This window comes from Podarcis pityusensis, assembly GCF_964106645.2.
Source record: "Podarcis pityusensis genome assembly, chromosome: 1".
Lineage (NCBI taxonomy): Eukaryota > Metazoa > Chordata > Lepidosauria > Squamata > Lacertidae > Podarcis > Podarcis pityusensis.
Window position 1 is genome coordinate 97,926,872 of NC_138028.1, and position 12,431 is coordinate 97,939,302.

Below are 12,431 nucleotides of genomic sequence, written 5' to 3' on the forward strand. Positions count from 1 at the left end.
GTTAGGATTGTGCTGTCAAGATAAGCAGCTGAGCAAAGCAGCAGATTACAAGGACAAACCTCATGGTACAATTAGGAAGCTAGAGGTTACAGCAGTACTGATATTTTAAAAAGCATATTCTGCTATTCCACCACTGCACTTGTCATATATGAGAAGATGGTTAAGGGCTAAATTGGTGCATTTCTCTCTGTATTAACCACTAATACAGTTTGGGGAACAATCGTTAATTTTTATTGGTCTATCACTGTCAAATGCAATTTTACGTTCCAAATCTTGAACTAAGAAAGTACAAAACTTTAAAATGCCAAAGATGTAGGTAGAGATGCGTCTGCCATGTCTGTCTAATTGCCTTTCTCAACATTTATCTGCCATGATAACTCCAGGATCTAGCCTTAGAAAAAGCTAGGTGATTGGTTTAGGACAATCCCACTAAAAATCAACCTATTAGTTTATTAAGGTGCATGATTAATCAGTTTGATGAACTACACATAAACTACACATCTGAATTATTTTAGCTTCATAATTTCACAAAAAAATTGGTAATATCAGATCCATACTTTGAAGCTACAGATTTTCTTTTCATTTGACTTCTTTCCTTGGCTTGCTTTGCTGTTCTCTGAAAAGAAGAGAATAGTTAGATAAAATGCATTTCATATCAACATATACTGTACAGAGAAACTGGCAGTGATTACAGCATCTTGATTAGACTGAAAAGGTTGGTTGGTGTAGTAACTTTTAAGATGGTCTAACATATATTGTCTACCTGAATTACAGAACTGCATTGCATCTAAAGTAAATAACTTTCGGAGTGCAGTTATCTGCTTGGCAAATGAGAAAATTTGCCAACTTTTAAGAATTAAGGAAATGCGAAAGAATAACTGGTAGCGAAATTGACTACAGGGCAAAGAATAAATAGGTCTAAGGATGTTTGACCAAACTGCTGGAGGCAGTGGAGGACAGGAGTGCCTGGTATGCTCTGGTCCATGGAGTCACGAAGAGTCGGACACGAGTAAACAACAACAACATGCATAATGTTGAAGGGTTGTGTCAGAGTATTCTGTACTCACCTCCTTGTGGCAAACCGTACACAGTGTTTGAAGATTTTCCAGGGAACACTGTCCTCCTCCACCATAAACTGGCTTTATATGATCCACTTGCCAGAACTGACCTTCAGTTGGGTTCCGTATAATTTCATTTAACTGCAATTAGATAGGACATTAGATAAGCTACTAAGCCTTTACCAATTAGGAACGAGCTTGTACATACCTTTCTACCTCCTCTCATGATTTGGCTTAATCCAGGCATAGGTAAACTCAGCCCACCAGATGTTTTGAGAATACAATTCCCATCATCCCTGACCACTGGTCCTGTTAGCTAGGGATGATGGGAGTTGTAATCCCAAAACATCTGGAGGGCTGAGTTTGCCTATGCCTGGTGTTAAGGTACCAAGGGGTTGCTTGAGAGCAAGTAGGCAAATGCCTCTCTGCTCGGCTGTGAAGCGTTGCTTTTGATGCCAAAATAAACTTTCTCTGTGCGGAGTGCCACTCTCCCGTGGCTGGCTCATTCACTGGCAGAATCTGTGAGTGGGCGGTCCTTAAACCTTCCCCAGCAGAGTAGTTTTTTGACGCCCAATCTGCGCCTCCCCTCTCAGCGCGGAAGTCTACTGCGCAGGGAGGGCGTGGGTAACGGAGGACCTCTCTCCTCCCCGCTTTGCCCAGGCAAGGTGTCCTGGCACCACCTTGCCTCCTCCAAGCCCTGAAGCTCCTCTCCACTGGAGGCGCGGTTACTCTCCTCCACTGAGGAGGTGCTGCTTCCCATTATCTTTGGGGGTTCTCTGTAATCCATCTGGCTTTTCCCCTCTCGCCCCTGAGCCAATGGCAGTTCCTTGACACCTGGCTTAATCAAACACTTACTGGTTAGTCAAACCAATCTGCCATAACATCCAAACAACAATTACAATCCTAGTTGAAGGAATCACAAAAACTACAGTTTGCCAGTTCAGATGTAATGCCAAACTGTGGTTCTGTTAATCTAAAGCCATGAGGAAAAATGATGGCGCATAGACACACACAGCTTGTTCACAATCCTCCAGAAGATCTGAACATGAACTTCAAAATGTAGCTAGTACACACATCCTCACTACCAGATTATCAACATGTATTTGGGGGGGGGGGAATCCTACCCCAACTCTTGGTTCTATGAACATGAAATAGGGTCTCATCTAACCAAAGTTGTTCAAAATGTTAATGGTTTTAGATACATATGTAAAGAGCAAAAGGTAAATAAATATACATGTGATGGCTATTGGACCAGGTCTGTTGTTCTTAGATTAGAGAAGAAGAAGTTGACAAGTTATAATGAAGCAAGTGTTAAGATCAAGTGATACTCTTTAACACCTTTTGAAATTTAGCCTTTTAGGTTCTTGGAAATAGTGTTAAACCACAGTTTAAACAATTGTAACAACAAACTGTGTCTTCACAGTGTAGTTTGCTGGCAGAATACAGGTGACAGGCTGGGTTTGCGTGTTGATAGTTGGACTATGCAAATACTGGCTTTGAAAGGCTTCAAGAGCCATAAGCCTTCATCTTCTAAAGGAGGAGGTGATTTTATAACATAACATGCTCACAAACTTAACTTTTTCTTGCAGAAAGTGAGGCCTGCAGCTCAGCACTGAATGCAAGTCTCCCTTTTGGCAGGAATCTTTACAGCTATGGCTTAAGATTCTTCCTTTGAAGTTGAATCACCTGATGTCATATCTGAGTTGACTGACAGGTGGGTGATCCCACCCACCTGTTCAAAGTAGCTTGGATCCAGTTCCCTATTCCTGATTGGTAACTGACTAAATCCAACAGCACATTTTACCTGAGCTAAAGGAAGCTTGGACATCCAGGAGCTCTCCAGAAGATTTTTACGGTGATTCTTTGGGGCATCTCTGACACAAAGGTAGAGTTCCTGGGCATTCAGACAACACTTCTGACAAACCCCATGTTCTATCTCAAATACTCTAGTTCTCAAGTAGCTTTGGCTAGTGTGAAATAAGAAGTTATCTTGGCACTTATGAGAACAAAACCGTGTGTCACAGGCAGTTGAGGTGGACTTCTGGTCAATCTGGACTGCTGGCATTTGGCAGCTAAGACAAAGTGGATTTCCTTCATTATCTACAGCTTGCAAGTAGCCTTTGCCTAAGGTGGGCTCCTCAACAGAATCAGCCTGACTAGAGCCTGATATGAGGGCCGGGCAGTTCCCATCTTCTGAAGCCAACCTAAAGATAAAACAGGTCAGTTATTTTGGTGAAGAACAATTTCCCCATTTTGTTTATTTATTTTAAAAAATTTGTAACCCACCATTAAGTTTCCAGGGCACCTTCCATAATTAAACTTCAATTATACAATATAAGGGTGTGGGGAAGAAGTTGAAGAAGCTTAACATAACCAGAGTTAAAAGCCTGGGAAAATAAAAAAGGTCACCTTGCACTGAAGACATAAAAAATGCTGCCAGGTAAGTCTCTCTGGTAATGCTCAGGCATTACAAGCAAGAATGTGCTCTCTCAGTTGCCACCTGCTTCATCTTAAGATAGGGAAGCTAACCAGAGGATCTTTGAAGGTGACAAATGGTACAGGCACATATAGGTGTAGGCATTCCCTCAGGTCCACATTGTGTACGCTTTGAAGGTAAGGATCAGCACTTCAGAAACAGACCAGAAATCAATAGAGTTCTTTAAGCACCAGCAAGCAAAGGGTCAAAACTCTGGGACGTATCCAGTCTCATATAGTCACTCCAATTAATGCATGAAAGTGTTAGGACCATAAAGTAAGCTGTCCTGCTAGGTCACACCCACTCACCTTGGATGGAAGGGCTATCAAACTCTCTGATCTCTCACTTTACACCATGTGAACCCTACCAGTAAGGATGTCTGGGCTGGTTGCTCCAAGCCTAGACCATGTGGCTTTAGCAAGACAGCTTTGTGTTTCTATACAAACAATTTAGAAACATTTACACCTTGGAACTAACCTTGCCTGTCTTTTCTTGCTGCTGTATGGAAGAGCACATGAATCTAACCTTTGAGAAGTTTGTAAGTAAACCATCTTTTAACTTGCCAAACGTGGTCTCTTTCTAAGCTAAGGGAAGTGGGAACTTGAACCTTTAAAATATCCCCTTCTAACAGCTTATGCCTGTTGTCTTTGTCCATGGAGTTTTCTTGGCAGGGATACTGGAGTGGCTTGCTGGTTCCTCCTCCAGGTGGATCACGTTTGGTCAAAACTCTCCACTATGACCTGTTCATCTTGGGTGCCCTGCTCAGCATAGTTCATAGCTTCTCTGAGTTATTCAAGCCCCTTCGCCACGGCAAGGCAGTGATCCATGAAGGGGCAAGGTAGTGGAGACTCTTGAGAGTCCCATGGACTGCAAGAAGATCAAACCTATCCATTCTGAAGGAAATCAGCCCTGAGTGCTCACTGGAAGGACAGATCGTGAAGCTGAGGCTCCAATACTTTGGCCACCTCACGAGAAGAGAAGACTCCTTGGAAAAGACCCTGATGCTGGGAAAGATGGAGGGCACAAGGAGAAGGGGACGACAGAGAATGAGATGATTGGATGGTGTTCTTGAAGCTACCAGCATGAGTCTGACCAAACTGCGGGAGGCAGTGGAGGACAGAGGTGCCTGGCGTGCTCTGGTCCATGGGGTCACGAAGAGTCGGACACGACTAAACCACAACAACAACAGCAGCAGCAGCTTATATTTCCATGCTTTGCTGCATGTTTTGTGATTTTAAATCCCTGCTGGCGCTCTATCACTAAAAAGTACTAGCCCCAAACATGGATCTTAGGCACACAAGGAATTCTCTTTTTATTATACCACTAAAGTATTTTCCTTTTAACCAAAATACTAATTAAAACCACCAAAAACGCTGTAGTATAATGTCTGCTTTGTATGCACAAACTCCCAGATTCAATTCCTGGCATCATCAGGTAAGGCTGGAGGAGACTTCTCTATCCGAAGTGCTAGAGAGCTGCTGCCAGTCAGTGTCAAAATTACTGGCCAAGAGGACCAATTACCTGTCTCAGCATAAGCAGTTTTCTATGTCCTTCATGATACGCTCCTGGCAAACAATCCCAGTTATTAACTTTGCTGCTGTCTTTCTTACCAATTGCAATTGCTGGGCTGTCTTCGAAGACAGCTCCATTAACAACACATTGCAGTAATTTAGCCTGGAGGTTACCGGGGCATAGATAACCATCACAAAGCTCTCTGTCTAGGAGGGGCCACTGCGACTGCACTCAGCTGCAGAAAGATGCTTCAAGTTACAGATGCCACTGGAACTTCAAGTAATAGCTAGGTCTATAAGCACCCTCATGTTGCAGACATCTATTTTAAGAGGAGCACAGTGCCATTCAGAACACCACCACCCTGAACAGATGAACCACCCACCAAAAGTACAGTGGTACCTCGGGTTAAGTACTTAATTTGTTCCGGAGGTCTGTTCTTAACCTGAAACTGTTCTTAACCTGAAGCACCATTTTAGCTAATGGGGCCTCCCACTGCCGCCGTAGCACGATTTCTGTTCTCATCCTGAAGCAAAGTTCTTAACCCAAGGTACTATTTCTGGGTTAGTGGAGTCTGTAACCTGAAGCGTCTGTAACCTGAAGCATATGTAACCCGAGGTACCACTATACTTCCATTTTGTTTGGATTCAGCTTCAATTTATTGGCCCTCATCCTACACTAAAGGGCTCATTTAACTTTTCCACCACTTCATTTGCAAAGACAACTACCATCATCCCTGGTTGTTGGTGACACTCGCTGGAGCTAATGGCAGTTGTAATGGGAAAGATCGGTTTTGATTAACAAAGGTGCCCACCTGTCAAGAACTGACTAACAGTTTGAAAATGAGGGACATGGGGCTTTCTCCAATGTTGCCATTTCTTTTGCACATTAGACCTGAGCAAAGGAACGTCCTCTAGCCTGCATCCCCCCCCCAATGCACTCCCAAAAAGCTGTATGGAGAGCCTCTAGATCAGGGATAGGGGAGGAAGTCTCACTGCATTAGCAGATGCAACCTACGGAAATCAGTGTTACCTTGCATACTTGAAACTTACTTTGTAGAATTGTTGTCCTTTTCCCCAGCAGAGGCAGTGTGGGCATTTAAGGCAACTGTGGGTTTTTTAGTAACTATACGAACACTGCCCCCAATACTGTCAGCCTTCTTTAGTGAAGCTTTCGCTACATCTTCTTTTGTTATGTACCTAGAAACATAGGAAACATTTCTTTTTTAGTCTGTGGGTCAATGCAAAACACTGAGATGCAGAATTCTTGAGGAAATGCCCACCTCAATGCAATCTGGAAAACTATCATTTCCAGCAGCTTTCTCTGTTCTATTTTAAATAAGATCCATTATTACATTGATATGAATACTATCATCAGGGTGATGAATTACTTAATTTTCTATTGTAATAACATAGGGATTCATGAGTTCTGAATCCTTTGGCATTGTTTTTGCTAAACCTATTTCTCTCACTGTTCCCCACATTTTATCATGCAAAATCATGAAGAGCCTACTATATCAAATCAACTCGGTTAAAACTAGTTTGTAATTTAAGTCATGTTTGCATCATTAAGGTGATTTATTTCCCATCCCTCTACCGGAGTGAAAAAGAGGCTGTTAGCACACACCGTTTGGTACTGCTGAGCTTGGCTTGTTGTTTTGACAACAGCTCTTCAGCAGCAAGAATGGGGCTAGAAAATAGCTGGCCACTTTTCCTGATAATTCTCTGCTTCATGGCTGTTAGACCACTCCATTCTCTTACAAACCTCAGTATCTGGAGGAGAAAATACAAAACATAATAAAGTCTGATACCTGTAAGCTCTTGCTCTTTGAGAGTTCTTCACACGCTGTATTCCAGAAGACATATTTAATGCTGGCTGGCAATATATTTTTAAAAGTATCTTTATGGAGCATAAATATAAGAAAATACATAGAGAATTTTCACAAGACAAATACACAAGACAACTCACAAAAGTACAGGCCCATACTAGTGTGATGCTTGAGACTGAATGTTATCTACAAACTTTTCTAAATTAGGAGTGTATAGGGCATGCAGCAGAAACATGAAATTTTGCCAAATCCTCCCCCTGCTCTCATATTGAGGCCCCTCTCAAACAGCTGTGTGCTCCACCTGCCAGCAAAACAAGCACAGCAGCAAAGAAGACCCAACATTTCTTTCCCCACCCTCACATTTTCAAAAAGTTCCTCAAGCAGCTGCCTGCTGCCTGTTCCATCTGCCTGGCAGGCAGCAAAATGAGTGACAGACAATTCCCATGCTTCTTCCCCCACCCCAATCTCAAGTAGCTGCTTGCGAATTGATCTAGGTGGCTGGCAGGCAGCAAAATAAAACAAATAAAGCAGCAAATAGGTGGAACCTGTACATCTTGTCATAACTGTATTTCCATACTAGAAAATACTTAACCTGTTGAATTTGTGCTTGCCATACAGCTGTTAATGGCACAAGAATCCTTTTCTCCCAACAGCAACTGAACAAAAGCCTAAGCTTCTATCCTGTATTCAACTACCTGGTATTAAGCCCTATTAAACACAAAGAAACTTACTTTTGAGTAGAGATGTATACCACTGTACTGAAAGTTAGCTAGGAGCTAAATGGCACCTTAAACCTAGGTTATGGGCACAACAATGTGTCTAGGCGTGCTTTTTTATAACAAGAATACAAAGCTGAAAATGAATGAACTGCAGCTAAAATATTATGTTTATTTTTCACATGGTCTAGTCCTTCCCCTGCCCACCTCTCTAATATTCTTAAGAGGGTCTATTCTCCAGTCTCTGAGTAGCTGGAAGTGCAGAATGTGCCTAAAACAGCGGGAGTTTAGAACACTGACCCCCCCCCACCCCACCATAGCCCTGTTTTGTACCCATCTTGATGCGTTTTCCTGGCTGGAATGTGTTAACAGTTTAAAACCAAAATGAACAGGAACAAAAGTTAATTCTTAATGTTATTTGCATGCACCCTGTGAAGTCTTACTGTTTTATTTTTAAACCCTTTCTCTACCCATTATATTGCAGTGCTAAAGTATTATTTTTTTAAAAAAATGACTGATGACTGACAACGGAATTGAGTTCCTAATTCTGCAGATGGGCAATTTAATTATGCACTTGAGTATATGCACAGACAAGGGAAGTGTGATATTCCCTCCCCCCCAAGAAACACATTCCACTAAAAAAAGCAATTAAGATCTGTATATGCTTAGCTAATAATTGAAAACCTGACACCAAGGCAGAACATTTTGTTACTTAAATGGAAAACTGCAAGCATACACCCTGGGCATTATTTATAACTGCAGCAATTGATCTTACCAATGAACGGTTCTGTTTTTGCTGAAAGCATGCTGGTAAATCTTCCCAGTTATCCAATTTTATATCCAGCGGAATGAAGTTACAATTCAGGGGCTCCCCATCCTAGATGGATCAAATAAATGTTTTTAAGTCTCCTAAATCAGGAAGGTATTCGGTTATCTGAAGGTTTCAAGGAAGTTGGTGATTTTCCTACCATAAATTTATCTTCAATTACTCATCAGAACTGCTTCTTACAATAAACCAACAACAAAATTCATGGACCTTTCATTTGCCTCACTGCAGTTGCACTGCCAACATTCTAGTTTGCTGATACCTTAGCCCTGAGCAGTAGAAATGTTTATGAACCATCCCATGACATCAAAGATGAGACAATGACAGATGGTCCTACAGCATAAGACTATTTTAACCTACTCTAGGATGTACTGATAATTTTTCATTTCTACAGAAAAGAAGCCTACTTTAAACCACATTAAATATATTACACTGAGAGAGAGAGAGAGAAGAACCCAACAACAGGCCATGAACAAACAAGTTATTTGTAGTGTGTTTTCCCCATTGTTAGGGCAGAAGCTCCCTATACAACAGTGAATGCAATGACTTGGATCTAACAGGGACCAGCATGACCGCAAAGGCAATTTTGCTTTCATGGGATATGTCCCCAATTTCTGCCAATCCTCTCCTCTCATGTTGTCCCTTTGATTTCTGCCAAATCCCCCTTCCTATAAAACACAACTCAAAACTGCATTCAAAAGAATATGGTAAAGTTTTTGCTGGTTTGATGCCTCGATTATTTGCAGGTGTGGGGTGCGTTACTTCATGACTTCCCCTTGCTTCATGAAAAATTCCCCAGGCTTACAACTTGTCACGGAGCAAGGGGAAGCCGTGAAGCAACACATCCCACTCCTGCAAATAAACAAGGCATCAAACCAGCAAAGACTTTACCATGTTCTTCGGAATGCAGTTTTGAGTTGTGTTTTATAGCAAATACTGCCAATCCCCCTTCCTGTCACAACTTCCCATGCTGCATCCCCTTTCAGGGGGTCCTTCAGTCCTTAGGAATGTCTTTTGGGAGAGAACAGCAGGCTACAGAAGGGAGAAAAGGGCAGGAACCATTCCATAATCTTCCAGGTTGGATTGAAGCAAACAACAGCAGCAGCACCCTACCACTGTGTAGACATGAATTCTGTCTGTGTTCCTACTTGCACAGAACTTCAGGCCAGAATATGCTGGGAATGATTCCGAGTCTTCTGTATGTTCTGTAAATAAAGGTGAAATGACTTTCATCAAAACTCATTCTCCTTTCTTCTCCTTAGGGCAGATTAGACAATATAGCACAGGCATGCTCTACCCAATGAGCAGGAAAGCTCTCACTCCTCCACCACCACCAGTTTGTGTCGAACTTTAGTTTTTATGAAGCAGCATGGCAATCTCGTGGCATAATCGCTTTTGTGTAAGACAGTTGTGCCAAACAGAAGTGTGACATGAAACACTGGCATAGCAGAGTCTCGAGGCAACTTGTGCCAGGTCCAAGTCTCAGCAGTGGCCTTTGGGTGTGGGCAAACGGACCCTTGATTGGTTTTCTATATTAAACAGCAGTGTGTTTCATGGCACATTTTTTTAACTTTGTCTCACTTTGCTAAACATAAGTAAGCTTTACTTGTTTACAAAAATTTTCCTTAAAGAAGCACATATTAAAAACTTTGTTCATAATATGCCCAAATTGCTACATTACAAACCACAATTCTGTAAAGAACCCTCAAATCTACTGGGAGCAACTGCTTCACCATCTCTGAACTCTCTCAAGGCTTTTTTCATGTGCGGAATTATTCGTGATCTCTGAGATGTATATATAAGGCGTTGTGGGTGGTATTCAACATACTGAAATTAATGGACTTAACTTAGTCATCTTTATCAATATCACTGGGTCTACTCTGAACAAAACTTAGTTGAATACCCTCCTTTGATCACCACTTCTGGGGCTCTTGCAAATATTCTGCATGTACTGATACCCAGAGCATGAGAATACACAATAAAATGTTAGTTGATACACAGAATGACATGCTCACCACAAGGTAGCTATGCTCCAGAAGGAAATCAGTTTTCCTTACCCACTCTGAGCTCTTGCTCACAACAGTTAGATTGCTCATTTATGTCTTCCTTCGTTCCACTGGACATCCCAGTCAGTGGTTGCTCTAGGATATTTCTCCGGCAACTTTTATGGGCTGTCCCTCCTGTATCATTAAGAGTTATAATCTCTCGGGCTGCGCTTTCTTCCCCAATCCCTGGAGAAACAGAATTGCTGATCTGGCTTTCGTTCTTTATACCTATACATGTTTAAAAAACAAACACCACAAAAACAGTAGTAAACCCTCCCTTACACATAGGTTGATAGGTAACAGCAAAGCCTACAGCGCATTCCTAGCAAAGTCCACTAGTTAGCTCTTAAAAGAAGAGTTGCCAACACAACCAATTATATAGACAGTTCTCCATAGAGAAGGCAGGCCATAGCTCGTGCCTGCTGACTCTTTCCCTCCTAGTACAGAGTGGCATTAGACAGGATGATGCTATACAGCCACCCAATGCAGAAAAAACTTTTATGTCTGGCTGCTGCCGCATGATTGGCAACTCACTGCTGTGATAGGAATTTTATGGTCTTAGATATATGGTAATGTTTATAACTGCACATACATGCACAGGAAGACCAAACTGGAACCATTTTGATTCCTAAACTGACCAAATGTTTTCTCTGCAAGGTCAAAATGGAAAAGCCTCCCCATGGTCTTTTCCTTCACAAATCCTGTCTTAAGGGTATGTCTGTGTTTGAATAAGGGTGTGAGCCTTATCATTACAAAAGACTGGCCAGGCTCCTCAGACTATCCAATCAAGTAACCTGCCAGACAGGAAATAAACAAGGACAAGAGAAAAACAATATTGAAATTTCTGTTTTAAGACCACCTTTTCTGTGATGTAGCTGAGGGGTGGTCTTAGGTTACACCCCTCCTGTGATGTATGTATGATGTTTCTGGGGGGTGGTCTTGATCTACAGGATGGGAATTTCAAAAGTCTTTATAAGCCCTTGCACAGCATTTTTCTGGGTCCTCCTCCTTTCCTGTGTGTGAGGGGAGCACCCTGTTGCAACAGATCAATAAAGATCAGGCTTACTAGCTGCTTTGCTTCTCAATATTCTCTGGTTGGCCTCTGTTATTTTCTCCTACCAATAGGGAACCTATGTAAGGGCTCTATATGGGCTCTTGGATACCCCATATGGGAAAAAGGCATATTTTTATTTACAACACTGCATAGGCTTCATGAACAGCAACCTTGGCTTTGATCCTAATGTGTGCGAAACAAGCTTCATTCCTGAAATGAAGACCTTCTCCCCTCTTTCCCACTTTTAGTCCATCAGAAACCTGCTCCAGAGTATTTGAGGCCCTCAAGAGAAGAATTAGATATGCGAGATACTATGGGATAAGGGCTGCAGCAGGAAGAGGGAGACTGGGAGCCATCATGAAGTCTTCTTGTACAGGCTGAAATGCTCTTCTGCCTGTGCAGGCAGGGGAGAGCTTTGGATCCAGGCCCTTATACCGAAAAAGAAATTCAGTCTGGGGGACAGAGAATTCTGCAGCTGCAACAGTAAAGTGTGGAAGATTTGGCAGCCCTGTTTGGGAGGTTCTAACAGAGATAGAGGTAGGAAGGCAATGAGCTTCTCTGTGTACAAGGTGGACATATGGCAAACACATGCAGATAAAATCCAAACTTAAAAAAATGAACAAAACCTTATACAAATTGAATTTTGGATTTAGGGATGTTAGGTATCCTTTATAAATATAAAATGCCATATATCCTTTCGAAGTCAATTCCCAATAAAACGACCCATCTTCTAATAAGGTAATTAAGTGAGATAGCTACAGTGCATTGTCTGACCAAGAATAGTAATAAAATACATGCGTTTCATGGACTTGTGGAAAGAAGTGTTATTTCCTGAAGAGGACTGGGAAAAGTAAGGTGCCATGGAAATTGAATTTCTACTACAAAGCATTACATTTACACCTTGGTAATATCAGAGGCA

General features: G+C 41.9%; 1 protein-coding gene across 4 annotated transcripts in view; it reads right to left on the reverse strand.

Moving 5' to 3' along the window:
* Window positions 1–208: 208 nt before the first annotated feature.
* Window positions 209–12,431, reverse strand: part of ZRANB3 (zinc finger RANBP2-type containing 3) — a 42,993-nt gene continuing 30,770 nt past the window's right edge. For all 4 annotated transcript variants that reach the window (XM_081006078.1, XM_081006077.1, XM_081006076.1 and 1 more), the window contains exons 14-21: window positions 10,471–10,686; window positions 9,527–9,618; window positions 8,363–8,464; window positions 6,670–6,815; window positions 6,096–6,242; window positions 2,863–3,262; window positions 1,068–1,199; window positions 209–616 (exon numbers count right to left, since the gene is read on the reverse strand). In XM_081006078.1, coding sequence (XP_080862204.1) covers window positions 518–616; window positions 1,068–1,199; window positions 2,863–3,262; window positions 6,096–6,242; window positions 6,670–6,815; window positions 8,363–8,464; window positions 9,527–9,618; window positions 10,471–10,686 — 1,334 coding nt within the window. In that variant the 3' untranslated portion in view covers window positions 209–517. The remainder of the gene's footprint in view (window positions 617–1,067; window positions 1,200–2,862; window positions 3,263–6,095; window positions 6,243–6,669; window positions 6,816–8,362; window positions 8,465–9,526; window positions 9,619–10,470; window positions 10,687–12,431) is intronic.